We start from the raw sequence: 25,096 nt of genomic DNA, 5'->3' as shown, positions 1-25,096 counted from the left end.
TAGTTTGAAAGCCATGAGGAGCCAACATCAATGAACTGAGCAAAAGAATCTGAAAAAAGGCAGATTTACAGGATGGAGTGAATGTACAGAGTAAACCAGACAGCTGGTTTGGACCGAGCGTATCGTAAGTGATCAAAAGAAGGGGAGTGTGAAATAGGACTGTACGATATGAAAAAAATGTGCGATAAATAAACAGATATTGAAGTGTACTCATTCCTGCTGCTGTCAGTATTCTGCTTAAATACAACATATGCTTTGAAAGGAAATCATTTCTAACAATCTTTTATTGAACACAATGGACATTGAATTGAATATAAAAGGCGCCACTGAAAAATGACAGTTACATTTTAAAGTGCAGTTTTCTGTGCATCTCACGATATGTCGCATCCTTTCGCGATACGTTTATTGCGCCTGTTAATATTGCGATGGCAATTAAACAAACGATATATTTTGCAGCCCTAGTGTGAAAGCAGCGTCTCCTCTTGTCTGTGTGTTGGGAGGCCGGTGGTGCGTTCAGGGGCTGGGTGATTGACAGATTGACACTGACCTGTGTGCAATTGAAGGATTTGAAGAGGTGAGGAAAAGTGTCTGCGCCCCTCATCACAGGGTTACTGTCAACCGTAAAGATTATTTTTCAAATCATAACTTTTTTTTTTTTTTTTTGAGTGGCTCTTCAAGAAAATCCCCACCCCCCGACCCGTCCACCCAACCTTCAACTCCATTTATCCCCCCGCTCTCTTTCTCCCAACTGCCACTCGCCTGCCTCTGCTTTCATCTCCTTGCTTGGGCTAACTCGGACCTGACTTCTCTCTTCAACCCCTCCCTGCCCATCTACCATCTCCCCCGTCCTCTCATCTCCTTTCTTTCATCTTACCTCCCCTCGTCTCTTTTCCTTCTCTGCAGTCATTTCTTCTTCTGTCTTGTTCAAATTGTGCCGCCCTCTGAAACTGTCTGCTCTTACGTCCTTACCTCTTTTCTTCCCTTCACTTCCATTATTTGCTCATACTTTTTTTTAGAGCTGGACAATATGGAGAATATCAATTATCACGATATTTTTGACTAAATACATCGATGTCGATATTGCGGCGATATTGTAAGGTTGACTATTGCTGCTTTTTAAAAAATATGAACACAATGAGAGTTTTGATAAATAATCACCAGTAATGTGCATACAATGACTAAGTGGGTAAAGGCAAATAATAAAACAGCTAGGACAGTCTGGTAAAATGACATCACTTTACTGTAATACAGCCTTTAAAACCAGGAAAAGACAACACTATATGGCAGATGACGATATACAAAATTAAAGACGATATTTAGCCTCGTATATCGATGTCAACATTAAATCGATATATTGCCCAGCCCTACTTCTTTTGCCATTTTGTCCTCACATCCCTTTATCAGTTTTCTCTAATTTTGTATTCGCTCCTCTCCTTCCCTCTTCCTCTCATGTTTTCCTTTCATCTGTTTATCTTCCTCCCTTACTTCGTCTCCTGTCCTGTTTCCTATCCCTCTTTTTACCCGTTTTCTTTCCTTCTCTCCTCTCTCTCTCTCTCTGCTGTCAGTCAGTGGAAGGTAAATACAGGGCCATCCTGTCTGAACTCAATCGTCACACTGCCACTTAATGCCCACAGCTGTCACCGTGTGTATCTTTGTGCAGGTGTGTGTGTGGATCTTGCTCAGCCAGCTGGAGTGTGTTTGTGTAAGATTTTCCAAATATCACATTAGAAATTGACAGAAGGTTACCAAAAATGTGAATACAGTCTTAACAGTATTCTCCTCCTCTCTGCTTACATTGTTGGAATAATTTCCCACTGTGTGCAAGCGTATGTGTGTGTGCGTGTGTGTGTGTGTGTGTGTGTGCGTGTGTGTGTGTGTGTGTGTGTGTGTGTGCATGTGTGCATGTGTGCAAGCGTGCATGTGTGTGTGTGCATGCAAGTGCGCGTGTGTGTGTATGTTTGTGTGTGTGCGTGTACGTGTGTGCATGTGTGTGTGTGTGTGTGCACATGTGTGTGTGTGTGTGTGTGCGTGCGTGTGTGCATGTATGCATGCATGTGCGTGTGTGTGTGTGTGTGTGTGTCTGTGCATGTGTGCGAGCGTGCATGTGTGTGTGTGCATGCAAGTGCGCGTGTGTGTGTATGTTTCTGTGTGCGTGTGTGTGTGTGCATGTGTGTGTGTGTGTGTGTGTGTGTGTGTGTGCACGTGTGTGTGTGTGTGTGTGCGTGCGTGTGTGTGTGTGTGCATGTATGCATGCAAGTGCGTGTGTGCGTGCGCGTGTGTGCATGTGTGTGTGTACTATTGTGCTAAAACAATCTCATAAGTATTTTCAACTTGTAAAACACAATGCACAAATGAATGTAGAGCGATTTGTATCTGCAAATGCGTATCTGGACCAAGGTTATAATCGTTAACGAAAAAGAACGAAATAGGTAACATTGTCGTTACCTGAAATAAAAATAAAAACGAGGCATTACAAAAAAACGATAACTAAACTAAAACTGTAATGTCTGTTTGCAAAACTAACTAAAATAAAATAAAATTATCGAGTAAATGTCCTTAGTTTTCGTCTTTGTCGATCTTTCATAGAGCAAATAACGTTATATCTCTCCGACCATGACGTTTCCCGTAGACATGTATAGTTTCCGACTGGGAATCCAGAAATTCAGACATTCCACGTCAAATTGAACACAACATGTCCGTGGCTCCGTGCCTCTCGCCTGGCATCACAGCGGTACCGAAAGTCGGAAGAAAGCGGCAGTCCTATTGGATTATGACTGTCTCAGATAAAAAACGCCTCGCAGTGGAAGGTGGTAAAATATGTGGTCAATTTTTTACAGGGAAAAATCACACGAATTTGAAAGTACATTTGAGAAGCGCACACAAGCTAGGAGGCTAACCTAGCTTACCTTAACAAGGTAAAGGAGAAAGCGAAGCCCCCTTTCCCTGAAACAGAAGCTAACCCCGGTAACGTCACGTGCATTGAATGTACAGGACGGAGACAACAGCAGGACAGAGAACACTACAGGGCTTTCACCGGCGACCTGACAGCTGCTGGTTAGTACATACACAGGAACACCAAAAGCGGGGGGAAGCGTGGGTTAATATGTGTATTGATACTGGGATGTCTACACAACTGTGTGAGTCGACTGACTTCAAACTGTTAGCCACTTCACTCGAACCAAAGTTTAATGTGTTCTTTAGTCTATTGTCTATTTAGGTTTTTTTCCTGGAACACGTCACTTACACATTTTGCACATACTGCGTCTTGTGTAGACTGTTTACATATTCATGACCATATGTAGGCTACATTTTATGTACTGGTGTTATTGTTGAATACATTGTGAATACATATTTCTAAAATTGTATGATGTTTTTGTTGAGTTATTATTACACAATGCTTTTTCTGATCTTTTTGAATCCCCCGACAAATAACCCATATTACAAAAAAAGACTAAAACTAATAAAAACTAAACTAAAACTAAGCATTTTCAAAAAATAAAAACTAAACTAGCAAACCCGCTTTAAAAACTAATTAAAACTAAACTGAATTTGAAAAGAAAAAAGTCAAAACGAAATAAAAATAAAAACTAATGAAAAATTCAAAACTATAATAACTTTGATCTGGACCTGAATGCAGCCACACCCTTAGACTCCCCATCATTGCATATTTCCATTTTTGTTTGGAGCACACAACACAACTGTACTGATTATTCGTGGGTTTCAGAAAAGGAGGTACATTTTAGTCCGGAGTTCAGAGAGGCTGTGTAAGTGTTTTACTGGCTGTAACAATTGTCTGCACGCACAATAAAGGAAAAAGACTGTTATGTCTACCAGTGGAAACATATTGCAGCAGCATATCAGTGCAGGAGGTAATATTTCACCGTGGTAGGTAGGAGAAATTTCTCCCGCCACTGTCATCTCCCCTGGGGCCAAATCTGTTTAGTTAGATGCTTGAGGCCCATCAAACAGCGTCTGGTGTCCAGTGCTGGCTGTCACAACCCATCTCCTGCCACTGATCCAACCACTGGGAGGCCTCTTCTCATCAGACCTGCCCCCACACCACAGCTAGGGCTGGGTATCGTTCAAAATGTTTAGATACCGGTACCGATCCCAATACCGTGACTTTGATACCTGTTCATGAGCGATACTTTACCTACTATACCAATTTTTTTTTTATAAAAATCCATTTTAACAAAAACAAATTACAACATTACACATGGCACAAATCGTTTTTCAAAGTTTTTCCTGCGTTTCTCTACGACGTGTAACATTAGATCGCCTATCACAGACATTATTAGATCTTGGTAGAAGCATGCTGCATGCTGATTGGCTCACTGACTCTGATGAGATTTACTCCTTAGGTATTGAAAATGGGTATTGAGTGACGAGGCATTTTTCGACACTCGATACTTTTCCATATACTATACCAGGGGTCTTCAACATTTTTTAAGCCAATGACCCCTTAACTGAAAGAGACAAATAAGGGACCCACTACTACATATAGTGAATAAAATGAAGGTGCATATTAAACTGGGGCTACAAGAACATGTAGGGCGGTCTAAATCCTTTATACATACCTTTTTAGTGCATAGAATACTGTGACCTATGTAATATGGCCCAATCCCAAAGTGAGCCCAAAGGACTAAAGACTCACGGACTTCATTGATCTTAGGTGCTAAGTGAGTGAGTTTGAGGCCACATGGCCTCAGATAGGTAAAAATGGGATTGGGACAGCACTTCTCGAAATCACATGTAACCTTGGCGACGTTTAATAACAAAGATGTTGCTGACACTTGCCGGTTTGGAAATTTTCATTTTAAGTTTGTTGCTTTCCACACGGCCGAGGCATAGGAGTCTGCTGCCTGATTCCACATTTTTTCAAACTCTTGTTTTACAAGCTGGACAACAGGTTGATCTGTGCTCCGTGGTCGTGTGTCGTGCTGTTTTTGACCTTTGTAATTCCCGGATTTCCCTATGGTCTCTAAACGTCACAACGCTTTGAACTGTGGATAATTCCCTTTGGTGAAGTCTGCATCGATGCAGACTCACGGAAAGGGCTCGGTAAGTGTGTACTCAAACCCTCACGCCCTTTGAAATTCGACATTGGGACAACCCTAAGCCCTTACAAATTTTGCGAGAACGCGCACCAAAGTCCGTGAGTCTGTGAGTCCGGACTTTGGGATTGGGCCTGTGCCATCTCATATTCATCTGTATATTCAATATATATACTGTATTCTCCCTACATGTAAATAATGACCTGTACAATATGCCTTTTTCATATTCATATGTATATTAATCTGTATATATATATTCTCCCCACCTGTAAATACAAGGAGCATTTATAGTGTACATATTACCGTTATTGCTCTTATTATTTTCTTCTATTTCCTTCATTTTTACATACATGTGGCACAGTGAATCCTCAGGATGAACTGTATCTGTGGATGGTCTTAGTGACTACATTACCTATAGGCCAGTAAGCCTATCATCAGTGGGGATTTATAGTTGCTATTAATATGTTGGATTCATGTTAAGACATTTTAATTGTTTTAAAAACTTTCAAAAATGTACAATAATTTGGAGGCCCCCCCTGCAGTGACTCTGACGACCCCCTAGGGGTCCTGGACCCCCTGTTGAAGATCTCTGCTTTAGAGGCATTTCGGTCGGTGCCTAAAAAGTTTGGTTCCAGCTCCAGTTCCAGCTCCAGTGCAGGGGCTGGCTTGGGTACACTCAAATCAAGCTGGCAATGTGCTATCGAATATCAATTTTCTTCCCATAAAACTGCTGGTGGCAAATGGTGCGTGGTGTCTGTGCCTTTAATTGGTTTTCGATCAGCGATTGTCACTTGAAGAAGAGCTCGCTACCTGCCAGACATATACAAAGTACCAGCCAATTAGCCTTCTCCATTGATTTGGAGGGGAGCTTAGCTGGAGTATTCATTGAAAATGAAACATTTAAGGGGATTTTTCACAACACTGCATATTGGACTTAACAACTGGCGGCTAAAATTCTATTGTTGGTGCTTGGTTCTTGTCTCAGTGGGATGTGAGAAAAAAGAAAACGGTTAATCAGCTCACAAGCTTGCTGGAAAAACGGCCACCACTTGTTTGATTGCTGCCAAACAAAAGTAGCTATCAAACAACAGCATGAGGACGAACAATAGCATGAGGAGGGTAAAACACAGGATTAAATTAAAATCAGGAGATGAGAAGATGTGACAAAATGTTCTGACGGCAGTTGATGGCCTTGGAAAAGGGAGCATCAGATGTGGAGATGTACGATAAGGTCTGGTGATTAGAGCGGATGCTCTCACATTCCTCCGGGCGCCCGGATAGCATAGTTGGTAGAGCGGGCGCCCATGTATAGAGGTTTCTTCCTCGACGCAGCTGGCCTGGGTTCGACTCCGACCTGCGGCCCTTTGCTGCATGTCATTCCCCCCTCTCTCTCCCCTTTCATTTCTTCAGCTGTCATGTCAAAATAAAGGCCAAAATGCCCCAAAAAAAGAATCTTAAAAAAAAAAGCTGTCCTCCACGCTTTGTTAACAGCAAAAAACACGACACTAATCCTAACTGGAGCACTGCATACTGTCAACTCAAAACTTCATTGCTGGCAAATCAGCATCCCAGAATTACGACGACTTAATTTGACTCCGTTTGTGGAAATGTTTCAGAGTAAACAGGACAACTTCAGACTACAGAGCTTTAAGTCCTGCTGTCAGAAATCCGAAGACGAAACAAGAACAAATGTAGCAGCGTGTCAGCAGGCCTGTAACTAGAAAATATATATAAGCTGCAACGCTGTGCCATATCAAATCTGCACTGTGACAGAAATGAAGGAATGGATTGACGTGATGTTAGAAGCCTAAAAACATCTTGCTAAATCAATGCGGCCCATGACTTATGGGAGGCAGTCAATGGGACACTTAGATGGATGGAGTATACATTCCACTGTAGGCAACATTACACATTTAGGCAATAGTTCACACTCAGGCCGTGATATGTTGTTGCTTTGCGTCCGAACAACAGCCCTTGGCTGTGATATGATCACAACATTTCACGGCCTGAAGTGAGCTATTGCTTTTATAAAACATCATCAAGTATAACAATATGAAAGTTATAGTCACATTCCAATTTAAATAGATTTTTATTTAAATAATAATGTTCACAATAGAATAGGGGAATCACTGGAATTGTTGGGTCTTTGTATATTATAGAGTGTGGTCTAGACCTACTCTATCTGTAAAGTGTCTTGAAATAACTCCTGTTATGATTTGATACTATAAATAAAATTGAATTGAATAGGCCCTCCTAGGCTGGCTGCACATAACGAGGCGGTTGCTATGGAACGTAGGTAACGTTAGCATACACTAGCAGCTAGCACAGGCTCTTCTTGTTACCTAAAGCTAAAGTGCGTAGTTTCTGCCGCCCCCATGAGGACTTCTGATAACAAGAAAACTGTTGGCGCGTCCACTGGATACAAGCCTTCCATGATCGCGCACCGCCGCCCCCCTCCCCCCTCCCCCCTCCCCCAAGAGATAAGTCAAGGTTAATGACAACACTGGATTTGTCAGCGCCCTTCAACTGAGCAGCATGTATTTCTAATGCATCATCAAAACAGTTCTAATTCTAATTACTTTGAATTATGTAGGCACTTTAATTTGCTTGAAATGAGCCTAATTATTGGATATGTAACAATGACTAACAGAATCACTCATCCTGACTATTTCCACACATACAGTACACTATGACTGTGTGCGTGTGTGTGTGTGTGTGTAGGTGTGAAAGACAGAGGAACTTCCCTGCTGTTACACCATTAGCTCCATAAAAGAATCATTGTGTCCGTCTCTCTGAGCACTGTCTTTAGCTCTTCCTCTCGTCCCAGGCGGGACCTAAAGGCCCGGACACACAGAACCGATAATCGGCCGTTGGACAGTCTGGCGAGGTCAGTAACTCGAGTCTGTTCGGTGTGTTCCGTGCCGTCGTCTGTCCGAGGGGCCGTCGTTCTTCATTTTGGCCGATTTGACATGTATAATCCAGAATACAGAATACAGGACCTTCGTCCTGTATTTACTTTCTTACACCCGCTCCAGACATATCCGACCAATAAGAGGAGGGTACGTTCTTGTGTGGTTTGTAATGACGCATTTTGGTAAGCTTGGATTTTTCTCTGTGAACCGAACCAAGGGGAAATCGCTCCAAGTTTACAAACTCATCAACTGCTTAGGACCAGAGCAAACAAACTATAGGTGTGAAAACGCCTTTAAAAACCAATTGTTGATACTATTTATAGTCCTGGTTTTTGTCAGCGAATAGCCATTCCATGCACATTTTACATTTGTTTGTTTACATTTTATTGTGAAGCAGTCATTGAAAACACAATGTATTGGTCTCCAAGGTTATTGCTGACAACCACCATTCATCACAAATGTGCTTACGGAACAAGACATCTGTCATTCCGGTCAAATTTCGATTTGACTTGGACTCGAGGCAATAGTATTTCTAAGATCCTGGCTACAGCCTTGGAAGGCAAAGAGAAAGACTTAAATGGAAATCTAATGGAGCGCTAATAAGACTTCCAGGCAAATCAAAGGAGGCAGGTCAGGGTTCAACGGTGAGGGGTTTTTTTTTCTCACTTGTCCGGTCTGGCAAGTAAAAACGAAATCTACTTGCCTGAAGTCAGTTGTCAAAAAGCATCAGAACGTCAAACGTTGAAAGGATCAAAAGTGTAAAAAATGTAGAAAAAAATGGCAAAAGCATCAAGTGCCAACTCAATTCCCGATTGGCCAACAGCACATTCAAATCAAATGATTATGATACGATGATGCCCGAACGGGCAAGTAGGTTGTAGGGCTGCACGATATGACGAGATAACGTTGTTGAATATCGCGATATTAACGATATTACTTGCGATAAATTAACAGATATTAAAATGTACTCAGTTCTGCCTTTCTGTTGCTTTCAGTATTCTTCTTAAATACAACAAATTGCTTGTTGAATTTAAAGCAAATAAAAGGAAATCATTTCTAACATTCTTTTATTGAACAAATTGAACATTGTATGGACAATAACAGGCACCACTAAAAAAGAATGACAGTTACACTGTTACAAGTGCAGTTGTCTGCTGATATTTTCTTTCAACTAACATAAAAGAATCTCGTAGTGTCTACTGCGATATGTTGAAACCTTTCGCAATATGTATATGGCGCCAGTTGATATTGCTATGACAATAAAAAAACGATATATTGTGCAGCCCTAGTAGGTCGTTATATTTACATGCCCGACGTGGCGTTTTACTTGCCTCGGGCCATCGGGCAACCCTTATTGTTGAACCCTGCAGGGTATAAGAGATGAGAGCGACTTTATTGCCATCCATCTGTATACAGTGCAGTGCAGAGAGGAACTAAATTGTGTTTTTCCTGGTCCAAACAAAAAGAGTATATGAGTACATAAAAGTGTATAAAATCACATTATCCAGCAGCCCTTTTCCCTTAAATTGACAGCATCAACAGCCCTCCCTGGTACACCCTCATCTAAATACAATCAGAACTCACTTCTCCCATTCTACATATCGCCGTCCGCAGTTGCCAAACATTCATAAATGTGACAATATCATTTCTTTAAGAAAGTTGCACGCGCACAGCCCTGTGCAGTCAGAGGCCTTCCGTCTGTAAATCAATCTTTCTATCTCGCCCATGCTTATCTCTGATCACATGAAGCCGCTGCTACACATCCAGACAGCAAGAAACAGAGTCAGTCACGAGATGGCTCAATACCATAAATACCACAGCATTCAGACAGCTCCTAAAACATGTTTTCTTCCTCCTACATAAGAAATACCCAGGTCAATTTTACAGATTTTTTTGCCAAACATACCCCATTTTAATAAGGTCTTTAGCAATGTAAGGGATTGATAATCACAGAAAGACAATAACGGGTTTCTGTAGGTTTCAACAAGTCAAATTTAAGACTTTTTAGGACCTTTATGAATGGAATCTAAGACCTATATCACGACATTAAAGGTGCTGTAGGTAGGATTGTGAAGATCCAGGACTTAGCCAAAAAATTTGAACATCGATAACTTCTCAGTCCCTCCCCCCTTTCCGCTGAAGCCCAAAACGGTCTCCTAAGCCCCTCCCCCCACAAGGGAGAATGAATGCATGTGCATGAGCAGTGATTGACACGCAGTTAGGCACCCCCCCTGGCCCTGATTGGAGCATCTGAACATGGAGCGGTGGATTTTTGCAAATCACACTACAGGCTGTAGGTGGTGCCAGAGGAGCTGGATTTATTTTTGTGGAATTTGCTGGATTTTATTTCATGTAGTTCTACTGGAACATAGGGTCAGTTTCAGAAAATATGACAGAAAGTTAGTTTTATAAGGCTTACCTACTGCACCTTTAAAGTACAACGAAATCCAGAGTCACGAAAGTCCTTGCAAAGTCAATACATTTTTTCAAATTGAATAAAAGCGACACATAATGATATGTACATATACAGCGAATTATATTTGGACGAGCGAAAGAGAAGAACTACAACACCACGGAATAAAAAAAAACATTCCAGTGAGCAGTAGAGGTAGCTTTACATGGACGTAGGGAAAGGAAGACCTGTTTAAAATTATTTAACAACTAGAACACAATACTTCAGCAAATTTAAGACTTTTTAAAGCCTAACATTTTGATTTTAAAATTCTAGACATTTTAAGACTTTTTAAGACCCTGTGGAAACCCGGTAATAGATGTGTTATTGTACTAACTAAAAGTTGGCATTATAACATAAACATGTACAGTATTAAGTAATACAAATCCGGAGGGGGGGGTTGGAGTTTGGTGGGTGTTGAATGCATTCCCTGAATAGCTCAGTATTTTAAAAAAATATATATAGCTTATAGTTTTCTTTTGATGATTTCCTTCCATCCAACAATTTGTTAAGTGTTCCACTATCTTCAGACAATAAAGCAGCGTATGTATGGATCAACTGGGGCGGGAACATTTGGACTGGAATTTTTCATTTCATTTCATTATTATTTAAAACTCGGGGCCCATTGAGGGAGACCCTAATTTTCAATGGAGCCGAGTGCAGAGCATGCACCTTTCAGAAAATAACATAATAATTACGACATTTAAATTACAAAAGGTTAAACAGACACATGAAGATACATAGAAGTCATTTGTCAAAGGCTTAAACTGACGGGGGAGAGGCCCATTTTAAGTTTTGTGCCGCATTCTAGGAACGCGGAGCAGCAAACGAAAAAGAAGTTCAGCCATGCTCAGTCCGACTATGAGGGACCTCGAGCTAATGAACTGTATGACGCAGAGTCTTGTGTGAGGTATCATTGAACTCAGCAGGGAGTTCCCTTTTGTTTGGTGATGATTTGCGGTGTCTGAGTGCCGTGCAAATGCACGGTCGCAAGGAGCGGCGACCACCAGTAACCCCGACGTGCGCAGATGCACGAGGGCCCGTCCAATTGCGATTATTTTTGACTGATATTGCGATTGCGATATGATTCACGAAATTGGAGGGAATGATCATTTTTGTATCATCATTCTCATTGAAATATATTCAAATTTAAGAAATGAAATGATTATAGTGTAAGTTTTTGCCAGGATCTGTACCAAACAAAAGATGTTTTCTTCAGTCCGTAGGATAGGATTTGTCTCTGCAGCACCACAATACTTCTCTCAGAATGGTTTGACACATATTTTGCTTTAACAAATATTAACCCCCCCCCCCTATATCGATACAAAATGAAATTAATTGTGCAGCCCAAATCTCTTCAACCTCAGCTTGAACATGATGTTTAAACGTGTCAAACCAATTAGAGTTGTGATAAACCTGCACACTGTTGCTGACATAAATGCAGAATGAGGATATGCAGCTTTATCTGCATGTTTGTGTTTCTTAGCATTAGGGATATCCCTATCCCTAATTTTTTGGCAGTTTGCAGATCATCTGTATCTGCGGTTTATTTGCCTGTGAACCGATAAAGTTAATAATTAAAAAGTGCTCTACTTTGGCTCGGCTACAGCTCTGTCCCTGTGCTTCAGTTTCACTCACCACTGAGTCTGAAAAAAAATATGAAATTTTAAATTAGAACAGACGAAAACGGTATAACTACTTATTTTGCGCAAACACATCAGCTCTCAATTGTGCATAAGACTGCTCTTGAATTCAAGTAGATTCTGTTCTTACCTAAGAACAAATTCCAAATAAGAAAACATTGGTGAATGCCAGAATCTTTGTATAAACTGCGTAAACTGGGTTTAAAGGTGCTTCAAGCGATGTTGGATGACGTTACCTCTTGTTGATGTTCGAAGTACTGTCAAACAAAACGAGGCTAGCTTGCCCCTCCCTCCTCCTCATCCCATCCCCTCCCCCTCCCTTCCGTGCACTAACCCCCCAACCCAAAATCCTTATTGTCGATTATTAGCTGGAACTCTGTTTGTTATGTTTGGTGGTTATTTATGTTGGCATTTGTGGAGCCTGGGCTATCTACAGAGACCGCATTTTTTTACAGTGTGTTCAGGGGACAGGCAGTTAGCAGATAGTGAAGAGATGTTTGCTGTATGTGACAAAAAATGTTGTAGCCTAAAAAACGTGTGACATCGCTTATAGCACCTTTAAGAACAAATTTGTTCTTAAGAACGTTTGATGAATGAGGCACAATAATAGTAATAATAATAATAAATTAAAGCTGCAAGCAGCGATGGACGGGCCCTCGCTCCTCTGCGCGCGTCGGGGTCACCGGCGGTCGCCGCTCCTTGCGACCGTGCATTTGCGCGGCACTCAGACACCGCAAATCGTCACCAATGAAAAGGGAACTCTCTGCTGCGTTCAATGATACCTCACACAAGACTCTACCTTAGATGGTTCAAATGTTATGACAGGGGGCGTGGCTTAAGCATAGGGGGCGGGCCAAACCATCACCAATGAAGAAGCAACTCTCTGCTGAGTTCAATGACACCTCACACAAGACTCTTCCTTAAATGGGTCACCAGTTATAAAAAGGGGCGTGGCTAAATTATAGGGGCCGGGTCAACCCATCACCAATTAAAAAGGAAGTCTCTGCTGAGTTCAATGATACCTCACACAAGGGTCTACCTTAATCGGTTCAAATGTTATGAAAGGGGGCGTGGCTTAAGCATAGGGGGCGGGGCAAAACATCACCAATGAAGAAGTAACTCTCTGCTGAGTTCATTGATACCTCACACAATGGTCAACCATAAATCGTTCAAATGTTATGAAAGGGGCGTGGCTTAACCATAGGGGGCGGGCCAAACGATCACCAATGAAGAAGGAACTCTCTGCTGAGTTCAATGACACCTCACACAAGACCCTACCTTAAACGGTTCAAATGTTATGAAAGGGGCGTGGCTTAAGCATAGGGGGCGGGCCAAACGATCACCAATGAAGAAGGAACTCTCTGCTGAGTTCAATGACACCTCACACAAGACTCTACCTTAAACGGTACAAATGTTATGAAAGGGGGCGTGGCCTGAGTAAGTGGGCGTGGTTATATTATAGGGGCCAGCTCATTATCACATGTAGACCACACATTCTAAGTTTCATGTAAATCGGATGATGTTTGTCATATAAGGCGCATTTCCTGTTGCCAGCGGGGGGCGCTATGACCAAAAGTCAAATATGGCCTGTAGGTGTCCTCAGGCCTGGACCCTTGTCAATCTTGAGAATTTTCGGGCAGATACGACAACGTACACTCAAGTTACAACAATTTATTTGTTCATCGCTCAACACTCAAAATGGCCGCCACGCCACGCCCACACCGTCAGACGAAAAGTTTTTTTTTTAATAACTTTTCATCTTTAAGGTGTTGGGATGATAGAGACCAAGTTTGAAGTACATCGGATGAAATCTCTAGGAGGAGTTCGTTAAAGTATAGCACCTTGACTTTTAGGCCTACTTCCTGTTGCCACTTTAAGTAAATATCGGCCTTTATTTGTCCTCAGGGTTGGACTCTTATGAATCCTGAAAAGTTTCGAGCCAATCGGACAATTTACACTCGAGTTACACCCACTTCCTGTTTCGGCGGCGAAACGCACAAAATGGCCGCCCCGCCACGGCCATGCCCTATGACGAAAAGTTTTTCTTTTAACAACTTTTCATCTTTAATGTCTTAAGATGGCACAGACCAAATTTGAAGTTGATCGGATGAAATCTCTAGGAGGAGTTCGTTAAAGTACGACATGTGGAAATGGCCAAAATCGCACTAATTTCGAACTTTGAAATCAAAATGGCGGACTTCCTGTTGGGCTTAGGGTATGGCTTCAATGACGTTTTTTGTACATCTTGACATGATACATATGTGTTCCAAGTTTCGTGAGTCTACGTTAAACGCACTGCAGGGGCTAAATTTTTTTAACATTGTAGGGGGCGCTAGCGAGCCATTTTTGCGCGCATATTCCCGAAACCCTTAAAATACGTAAATTATCACCAGATTTGATGCGACCGCCAAATTTGGTGAGTTTTTGAATATGTTAAGCCCCTCAAAAAGCCAATTCATTTGCCGGGAAAATAATTCCTTCAGTTTCAATAGGGCCTTCGCCGCTGTCGGCGCTCGGGCCCTAATAAAATAAAAAAACTATGTAGCATTGGTAGTGTCGTTACATTCAATATCTGCAGCATTACAAAGGGCAGCTAATTATCTGCTTTTTGGTCCTTTGACATTATAATTGGTTTAAATAGACTTTTACAACACAGCAGGCACTCAAGTTGAAAGTTGCACTGCAACGTTAATTAAAGTTCAGCCGACTTATAAAACCGTGCACCAGACACAGACTAATGGGTGCATAAATGAAATGAATCACACGTGTCCATTAATTACAGCGAAGCGAGAGGCCCAGTGCTGGAAGAAATGATTCAGCCAGACATGTATGCACGAAAGAAAGAAAGAAAGAAAGAAAGAAAGAAAGAAAGAAAGGAAGAAAGAACAACAGTGAGTGAAAGTGATGGCGAGGAGGTGACAGCAAAGGGAGAACGGGCGCAGCACTTAGAGTTTAATCTGACCTTTAACCAAATTTAGAGCTAATTGAGAGAGCTCAGAAAGGATAAGTGGTATTCCAAAGGTCTGCCACAGCGACACAGGCCCGACGTGGGACTACGTTTGCTTTGCTAACCTTGGGGTGAAAACGACGTAAGATGCAGGTTTTGACCTCCGCCGAGAGACGTTTCAGGGAAGAGAAATGAGCTGATAACATGTGGAAACAAGTGGAGAGGGCTCAGAGCTCTGATAGCACTACTGCAGCAGTGGAGGAAGTATTCAGATCCTTTATTTACCAATACCACACTGTTAAAAATACTCTGTTACAAGTAAAAGTCCTGCATTGAAAATGTTACTCAAGTAAAAGTATGTAAGTATGAGCAGGAAAATGTAGTTAAAGTATTAAAAGTAAAGAACAATCCTCCCATTTTAGAAAGAGGAAAGGATCCAAACAGTTGTGTGTTTAATGGTCTGATCATTTCAGCTGGACTTTTAGAGTAGAAGTAGAAAGTGGGGCGCCTGGGTAGCACACCTGGCAGAGCGTGCGCCCATATACAGAGGCTCACTCCTCGACGCAGCGGCCGCGGGATATTTACATGTTGTGATTTGTATAGTCAGAGCGTGTACAAATAACAAGGTCACATGAGACACAGCCATCTTCTAACCTTATACAAACTGGGAACTATATTCTCAGAAAGGCGAAGCACTGCTACTTCTGCTACTTGGGCGGAGTGATATGATTGCAGCACCTGAGAAGCCCCGAGCAGAGAGTAGCAGTGCTTCGAGGATCCGTGCTAGGCTAAGCTAGCGGTGGGGCCGTCGGACAGAGTTACAACAGGCACGGAGATGAGAAGGGTATGTATGGTCTTATCTAACTCTGGGGGATACGGTGAATAAGCTAAAGTCCCAATAAGTCGGCGTGTTCCTTTAATGTTTGCTTTTGGGAAACAGATGCCTTTATTGGCTGTGTACACACCACAATACCACATTAACACACTGTGTTACTTCACCTAACTCAGCCTATACCACGATATGTCACCTTTAACCTAAAAGTCCTGATTTTATATGTCAAGATCACTTAGAAAACGTTCATGTCAAAAAAAGATGTTTCCACCCTAATTCACAAAGCTGAGTGTATCCCAGTGGAAACTACAAGGCTATGGATAAATATCCGAGCTATGGCTCTACTGGCTCCACAAGCACTAGGGCTGTATTCAACTCAATGTTTTTGTTGGATTTGAGTGATTTCCAAGACAATATATGCATGTTTTTCATGATCTATGGCCATCTGGGTTTTTCCTGACTCAGAATGGGCATTTTGGGGACTACACGCAACAGTAGGCTAAGCATGATTCTGAGTCTGTGTTACCTTATTATGACAGAAATCTATGCATTTGCCTGTCATTTCTGCCAATTTCATAAACAAAAATATATGCTATCTAATATGCTTGCGGAAATTAATCCCCAATCAACAAAACTGCAAAAAAAAATACCGTAAAAAATAGTACCGTAAAAATCACCGGGAGAGTCTGACACAACCTGACTCTGGACGGTAAAACTTTAGCGCTCCTATTCAAGTTTTTGATCCGCTTGTTCAACGGTTGTTTGGTGAATTCCTATTAAAACACATTCAGAGAGGATTTTGCATAAAAACTCCTCTATGCAGGAGAAAGCCAGGCCATAAAAGAAGCATGCATCCTGTCCTACTGACTGAGGAGCAGCAGCATGTTGCCATTGGATGGGAGTCTTGAGGTCCAATACAAGTGTATTGCTTTGTGTAATTCACAAAACTCAACTCTGACCTTTACATCTCATCAGAAGAAAGTCCCTTCCTAAACTTTAACCTCAAAGTTAATCTTGATTCTCCCAGCTAAATGTCCTCTGTTTGAAATTTGCTAAATTGTTCTGTCCGTACGCACACATCGGGTCCTGAACTGGCGTAGACACACTCATACACACAGCCACCTGCAGGCTTTATCAAAAGCACCTCAGCTCAACAGAAAAACACAATCTCGCAAAAAAATAATTGGCCTGACACGCAGATACACAGCAAGATGGAAAAAGGTGGAAGACACAGTGAGCTGCCGTCAATCAATCAGTGGAAAAGCGTCACCTGTGTGGGGAAAGGCAGAGAGCTCTCGTCAGAATGAGAAAGTAAAACTATTGCCAGTGGCAAGGTGGCCCGATGTTATCTTAAATATGTAACAAGCTCCGACTTCAGGATCAAGCACACAGTGTGGTTAAAGTGTATGCAGGGAAAAAATCTGTACTCTGGGAGAAAGTGTCATGCATCAAAGTGCTGCAGACTTGTTTTGGAGGCTTACCTGGAACAAAGCTGCCCTGCACCACCTCCTTGTACGCCCACCATCCTTCGTGAATTTTCGGCGGATTGGGTTGTGCTGTTGGAGTGGGGAGAAGGAAAAACACAGGGAACAGGGACATTAATTACTTGGATCTGAAATTCAGACAAGAAGCAAAAACGCTGCCCAGCCTTTTTTTAACCGCCCTTGTTATTTCCAGACGCCCTGCTAACCTACTCAGCAGGCCTATAGACCTACTGGGACCTACAGGACCTACTCGGCCAATAGAGTCTCCGGAGACGGCCTCGGAGACACCACACCCCACACACACACACACACACACACTCTAACGCACACACTCACACAGGCACACGTGCACGCTAGGGCTGAACAATTTGGGGTAAACATAATTGCGATTTTTCTGCCAGATATTGAGATTATGATTCGATTTGCGATTTGTTTCTTCAAAGTTTAGCTATATAAATATTCCCTGTGTAACAGATAAAACAATGTCATGGAGCATAAAAACATGAGACATCATCAAAACTGCTTTGTATTCTTACGAGGGATGAGAACATAGATATGAAAAGGCAGCATGGAATAAGCATGAAACATTGAGAAATCAAACAGAACATTTATCAGAAAAGCTAAAGTAATAAATAATAACTAGAACTGCAAGCAGTTATGACGGGGTCCAAGCCTCTTCGGCGCGAGTCGAACTTAATAACGGTGGGGAGGCAAACTTTGTAGTTTTCGGCAGGTCTGACGTGTGCAAAGTTTTGTGAGTTTTCCAGCATGCTAAGTCCTTCATAAATGCGAGTGACTCGTCGGAATAATAATAATAATAATAATAATAATAATAATAGTAATAATAATCTGTACAAAAACATTAGGTTCCTAGCACTTTCGTGCTCAGGCCCTAGTAAAGAATATCAGTACTTTCCTGTAAACTGAAATGTCTGATCTGCCTCAGTTCAATAGCAGCATCTACATATTACACCTTCTACCGTCATGTTGAATAAAGTTATACAAAATAAATGAAACATCCACTGAAAATAGGTCTGTGATAAATGAACATTATTCCAGCATTTATCTTATGAAAAAAACAGTAAATATAATAATAAAAAGCAGAATAAAAAAACGTTAAACCGAATGTTAACACCAAACATTCAACTAAAATATTCACATTCAATTGATCGCGGTCTTCACGATTAGCTAATCGCATTCTTTCAAATTGAAAACGATTCATCGTTCAGCCCTAATAAGACAGTTTACATATTCTGTAGTTCAACTCATGATACTATGCTGCACATGAATATTCATATGGCCTGAAACTGAAGCTGTTTATCAAGCTTCGCCATATAGTTGTCGAAAAACTACTAAAACACATCAGTGAGCCACACAGTTGCACTGGCTGACATGTTCTTTCATCACCGCACACACACACACACACACACACAAACACACATACACACACACACACACACACACACACACACACACACACCTCCCTTGTGATGGGATGACTCCCGCGGCATTAGTATGGAAATGCATTCTGTCATGTTGTGCGAGCTGTGGAAGGAAGGCCCAGATGAGAGCAGGGTGGTACAGTATAATTGAGGTGACTGAGTAAAGGTCTCGGTTCAGAGAAAAGAGTTGTGACCGAGAATTACCCGCGAGCCTTCGGGATATTGCTTTTTACACCTCAACTTTTTTTCCTTTGCTGTTCATTAACTGAACGCGCGGAGCGGGGCTTAATCGAGGGTCTGGAGGTCGCCCTGCTCGCTTGTCTTTAATGGAAGTTGAGGTGGCCGAACAACTCTTCTCCCTCTCGGATCCCCATCCCAGCAGTCTCGCTGCTTATCAGAGGGGTGGGCCAGCTGGACACGGTCCAAGAAAAGGTTATTTTCTGGGAGAAAAATCTCAGCTGCACCAGTTTAAAAAAAGGAGGGGAAACAGCAGTTGGCCTCCCGAAAAAAAAAAAAAAAAAAAAAAGGATTGTTTGTCGAATTGTTTCTCAACATGACAAATCGTTTCTCCCAATTTTTGATGGTAAATAAACTTGAAGTGGGCCTAAACCAGTGCATTGGCCAACCAAGCAGCAGCAGTGAGTGGGACTTTCCAACCCATTAGAGGGAGGCTGGCCCCCTGCCCAGCACTGAACCCTGACCAAACTGCAACACCACATCATTTATTAAGTTTGTATATAGAGTCAATTTAAAAAAAAAAAAAAAAAAAAAAAAAGGAAGGCAGCACGCTCTGCCATTACAGCTCCTTTCTAACACATCTTTGTCTCTTTTGGATGAAAGAACAGAATAAGTTTGATTAAAGAATGATTACATGTTAAAAGGTGCTATGTGTAACACTTTGGACACCATGGCACTGTCAATTTCATTGTGATGCTTTAGTGTGGTAATTGTAACAAGGGATGATGGGAGCCCTCTATCCCTCCGTGGTAGGATTATTAGTTGTAGGGATGTCCTGATCAGCTTTTTTGTCGCCCCGATCTGATCAGATCTTTAAAATGTTGAAAATCTGCCGATACCGAGTCCCGATCCGATACACTCCGAGCCACTCTGGACAGACACTGGTGAGTGGCCACGCGCCATCTTGGTTTGAAAGTGCCGGCATCCAGGCGGTCTGGTGATGTGTCTGTAGCGCAGGGCTTGTGTGATTAAAGGCAGCGATCACTACAAGCTATTGTACATGATCGGAGTAAGGTAATCGAGGTAAATGCCGAGCCCCGATTGGTTAAAAAATGCCCAAATATATACCGGCTCCGATCCGATACTTGCGATCGGGACATCTCTAATTAGTAAGATTGTTTCTCAAAAATAAAACACATAAACCTCCTGTTGTCCTCGAGTCAAATAAGACCCATTTTCAAAAAGTTTCTATATCAGAAAATTCGGGTTTCTTTCAAGTGGATGGTTCTGTAAAATAAATGATCAGTTCACTACTTTGGGTGTTTTATTCATTGTTATAGCATTGTGGAGAGAAAAACATTATGCAAGAACATTGAAAAAAGTGATTTAAAAAAGTGGGAAAAAAAGAACAAAAACGTCAAAAAAGCGAAAAAACAAAACAAAACAAAAACATCTGAAAAAGTGACCAAAAAAATTGGAAAAAAGTCACAAAAATGTCGGGAAAAGTGAGAAAAAGTGTCGACCAATTTTAGTTTTAAATTGTGACCCAGAAAAACAAAAAGTTGCAGGTCGACGGGAAGACATCCCAAGGGTTAGGTTCTCTTTCCTTTCTACTTTATTTTACACCTGTACTCGGGAAACAGTATCTTCGTCTTGTTCTTGTTCATAAAGAACTCTTGTTTTGCCCTGTAAAGTACTAGAATGGATTCTGAACTAAATCCAACCTGGAGGAATACACCGTGGACTGCAGTGATTAGGCTCAGTCACACACACAGAAAAACTCTGGACCAGTATCAACTGATTTTAATGGATTGGCTGTGACTAGTAAATTCAGGAGGTGGTGAGCTCTGAAACAAAAGTGTGGGATTGATCTAATGCTGCGTTCCAGGCAACCCGTAACTCGTGTTTTCACAACCTTCTCCCCTGGAACGGCAGTCAAACCCGTAACTTACTACTCGTGAACTCGTACCAGATGGTTGTACTCCCAGTTACAGTTTTTGACATCACATCCACAAACAACAATGGCGACCCCTGTTAATGCTGTACAGACGCCGGTGATTAACAGTGAGAAATAGAAATAAATAGACATAAATAGGCAACGTAAAGTAATTCCGCACATTGTAATCAAAACAATACATATACAATTGTGTACTACTACAGGTTATGTTTATTAAATGAAGCCCAAAATATGTTGGCGACTAGAAATCGCTGGTATCAGCTAACGCTAGCTAACGTCAACGATAGGTAGCCGCTAGCTAACGCTAACACTAGCTAGAATGATTATCTTAACTGCATATTAATCCAGTGATGAAATAAATCCATGTCATAGCCATTTAAGGTTTTATGTCAAGTACTTAAGTAAAAATACTGATTCTCCAAAGTTCAGTTCAAAAATCTTTAGAACAATATGCAATAACATAAATCATAATCGTTAGATCAATCAATGACAAAAAATAATTGTTAGGGACAGCCCTAGTCAGTGTTATAATTTACCGGATGACACTTAATGACAATAGCCATGAGCATTCAAAAAGACTCGTGATCACTCATGATCATGAAAGAATCCCCCCTCCCCCCCCCCATCCCAATCCATTGGGCTAGAGTGCTGTCAATCTGACAATTGTGATTCCCATTGGATCAGAGTACTGTCACTTGGCTGCCTGCTCTGCCAATCTTCCCAGCCCTTGTCACACAACCAATTAATGTTTCCATGACGACTATCCAAAATTCTACCATGGATACCATGGAACCAGCACTGGAATTATAATTTTTTTTAAAGTGGATTACTGAGCCTATAGAAAATGTTTATTGTATTCAGATATACAATTGAAAACAAATAAATGTAATAATGAATGTGATGTTTTATTTAGCAGAATTACATTATGTTGTTCTATCCTATCCAATATTTCCACCCCCACCCCACAGTCCCTCCCTGACCGACTACCCCCCACTTAAAAAAATCCTACAATCTCCCTTGGGTGGTACTGTGTGCAGGAGAGCCCTTGGGATTCTAGCTACTGTAAGTAATAATATAAAGGAGATTTGGAGGACAGTGGACTTGATCCTCTTACAAGCTACTGACAACTGTACAGATTCAGTTCTCCCACTACAATGGAGCCTATTACAGCACTGTACAAAAAAAACCGAATAAAACACCCTTTTTGGATTTTGGATTAATATGCCCACTTTTTCAGCCTAATTAGAGTGAATGTGAAACAATTCTATCACAATCACAACAAAGACAAATTGCTGCGGAGATACTACAGTGACGAATTCTGTGAGGTAAATTGAACCTTTCATGATCCCTGTGGGAAAACCGAGCGGTTGCAGCAGCCGAAGAGGAACACTAATTACAACAAAAAATATTCTGAGGGATATGAAATTGAAAATGTGAAAATATATAAATTACCCATTTATGAAAGACGAAGCTAAATAGGAAAGAAAATGAATGCAATTTACAGTGTGACCAATAAAAAACAGAACAGGATGTCTCTTTGATACCACTGTCATTCTTGGTCAAGATGTGATCTAAAGGTATGGAGTCTGCAGTGTGCCAGAAATTAGACTTTTCAAAAGTGTAATAAATAATTCATTTCAATGAATAATATAATAATCTTTAATAATATAATATAATATTTAATAGTAACTATTTAATAATCTCTCTCTCTCTCTCTCTCTCTCTCTCTCTATATATATATATTCAATATCAATTTAATTAAAGAGCAACAGGCTATATGTAATCACTCCAGATTATATATAATTGTCAGTGGTAGCCAGGAGATGAGAGCCATTCACTTCCTGTGGCTCATCAGAAGAGAACGAGTGAGAGAGAAAAAGAAGCACAAAGCAGAATAACAAGCACTGTCCCATTTCTCACCATGTCTGGCTGTGTCCCCAAAACACACTTCCTGACATCAGCAGAAAGGAAATGCCTCCGATCTATAAAGGGAAATGCAGACGAGATGCTACAGGACGTGGGATACGGGAAGGGGGGGTATGATGGATCGCCATTTTCCATTTTTATTGGGTCCCAGAGCTGTTTAGATAGATGGTCTAGGCACAGTACAATAAAGGTACGGCGTTTAAACTATCAACTAAGTAGAGTGTGAGGTAGAAGATGAGGATGCTGCATACTAATAAGGGATAAAAGTACTTGAAAATGCTTTTCTTATTATGACCTTTCCTCTGGAAATGGAAGGCAATTAAAACAACTGAGAGCGAAGTGTGCTAGTAACGGCTACAAGCCCATTCAAGATGAGTCACAGTGGGTCACATGAAGGGTGCAGGCTAAAAGGTATGCAAGTCAATTTTGGAAACTTTTAAAGTGCATTAAATAGTCCTTAGCCAACTATAAACAACAAGAACGCCAAGTTACTGCTCGCCTCTTTGTGCAGGAGAGATAGTTCTCAAAAGAAGCACAGAAAAGCTTCTTAGAGTTTGACATGAGCTGTGTGCACAAAGCTGCATGGAGTCAGTGAAGAGACAACTGCTGCTGAACACACACCAGTGCTGTTGGGATGGAATGAGTCCAGGGCTGGGTACTGAATTCAATACTTTTTAGGCACAGACCGAATTGCCTTTAAAGTATCGAGTGTCGAAAAATGCCTCTTCACTCAATACCCAATTTCAATACCTAAGGAGCAAATCTCATCAGCGTCAGTGAGCCAATCAGCATGCAGCATGCTTCTACCAAGATCTAATAATGTCTGTGATTGGCTGTCTAACGGTACACGTCGTAGAGACACGCAGGAAAAACTCCACGTTACACTGAGATGGTTCACGTAGTAGGAGCTGGAACATAAATAAAAAGATGTGCTGCTGTAATGTGTAATGTTGTAATTTCTTTTTTGTTTTATAAAATTGGTATCGAAGTCACGGTATTGGTATCAAAATTCTCAAAAAGGATCTTAGCCCTCGATTGACCAACTTGTATCTTTCTCCATCCTGCATCCCCAGCATTTTTACTTTAGCCTTTTTACGTCACCCTTTAGATTTTGTGTCAACTGTTACAATGCCTATAATTGACACCAGTAATAATGGTGCTTTTTCTCAGTAAAAAAAACTAAAATAGTGAAGCTGATTACTGAAGAGGGGAAGTATCCCGCTGCTTAATTGTGCAAAAGCTATATTTATGTTTTAGGAATGCCATTTTTTACTGTCTTGTGATGCTGGTTGACACTTGTCGGCCTCGTTTACATGCAGACAGAAACCAGGCTTCTAGCAGACGTCAGGTTAAGCGAGTGAAGGAGAGAGAGAGAGATGATGATGTCACACAGACTAATGATGTCACACAGATAGGGCTGGGCGATATATCAATATTATATCGATATTGTGATATGAGACTAGATATCGTCTTAGATTTTGGATATCATAACATCGTGATATGACATAAGTGGTGTCTTTTCCTGGTTTTGAAGGCTGCATTACAGTAAAGTGATGTACTTTTCTGAACTTACCAGACTGTTCTAGCTGTTCTATTATTTGCCCTTTCCCCCACGTAGACATTATGTCCACATTACTGATGATTATTTATCTAAAATCTAAGTGTGAAGATATTTTGTTAAACACCAGTTGTCAACCCTAGAATATCGCCGCAATATCGATATCGAGGTATTTGGTCAAGAATATCGTGATATCTGATATCGCCCAGCCCTACACACGGATGATCAGCGATGTGTGCTCAGGACAGCTTATGGATCTAAAAGTTATCATTTATCAATTATCAAATCATATAAAAGTCCATAAATTGTGTGCAAGGTTGAAATCGCAGGCTAGTAAATGCTCTGTTCTTGGTTCAATTCCTGTATTTTTGATCTGATCGCGTTCTCACCTGAAGTGAACTGAACTCTAGTTAACTTGGAAGCGAACCGAGACCCCCGTTGTTTGTTTGATCCGCACCAGAGTGGGGATGAGCTTTCACACCGCCCCAAACGAACTGGACTATCCGACCAAACGCTCCAGGGTTTTAAACCGACCAAACGATGTAGGTGTGAAAGCAACCTAACACACGATGCATGCATATCGAATATGTCAGTGTCCCATTTTAGTCAGAGAGTATTTCATTGGTTTGTACACACCCCTACTAGTGATGGTATCCCACTGCCCTGACGCCACACTGAGGACATTCCCTGTGTGAATCAGAATCAGAAAACT

At 41.3% G+C, this 25,096-nt stretch overlaps 1 protein-coding gene across 2 annotated transcripts in view; it reads right to left on the bottom strand.

The window, feature by feature from the left end:
* The window catches only part of ca10a (carbonic anhydrase Xa), a 307,001-nt gene that overhangs the window by 245,984 nt on the left and 35,921 nt on the right, over positions 1-25,096 (bottom strand). For both annotated transcript variants that reach the window (XM_031323879.2, XM_031323880.2), the window contains one exon: positions 17,322-17,396. In XM_031323879.2, coding sequence (XP_031179739.1) covers positions 17,322-17,396 — 75 coding nt within the window. The remainder of the gene's footprint in view (positions 1-17,321; positions 17,397-25,096) is intronic.

Source organism: Sander lucioperca, chromosome 5 (genome assembly GCF_008315115.2).
Source record: "Sander lucioperca isolate FBNREF2018 chromosome 5, SLUC_FBN_1.2, whole genome shotgun sequence".
Taxonomy (NCBI): domain Eukaryota; kingdom Metazoa; phylum Chordata; class Actinopteri; order Perciformes; family Percidae; genus Sander; species Sander lucioperca.
Note: the sequence above shows the minus strand (reverse complement) of the source record. Positions and strands in the feature narration are given on the sequence as shown.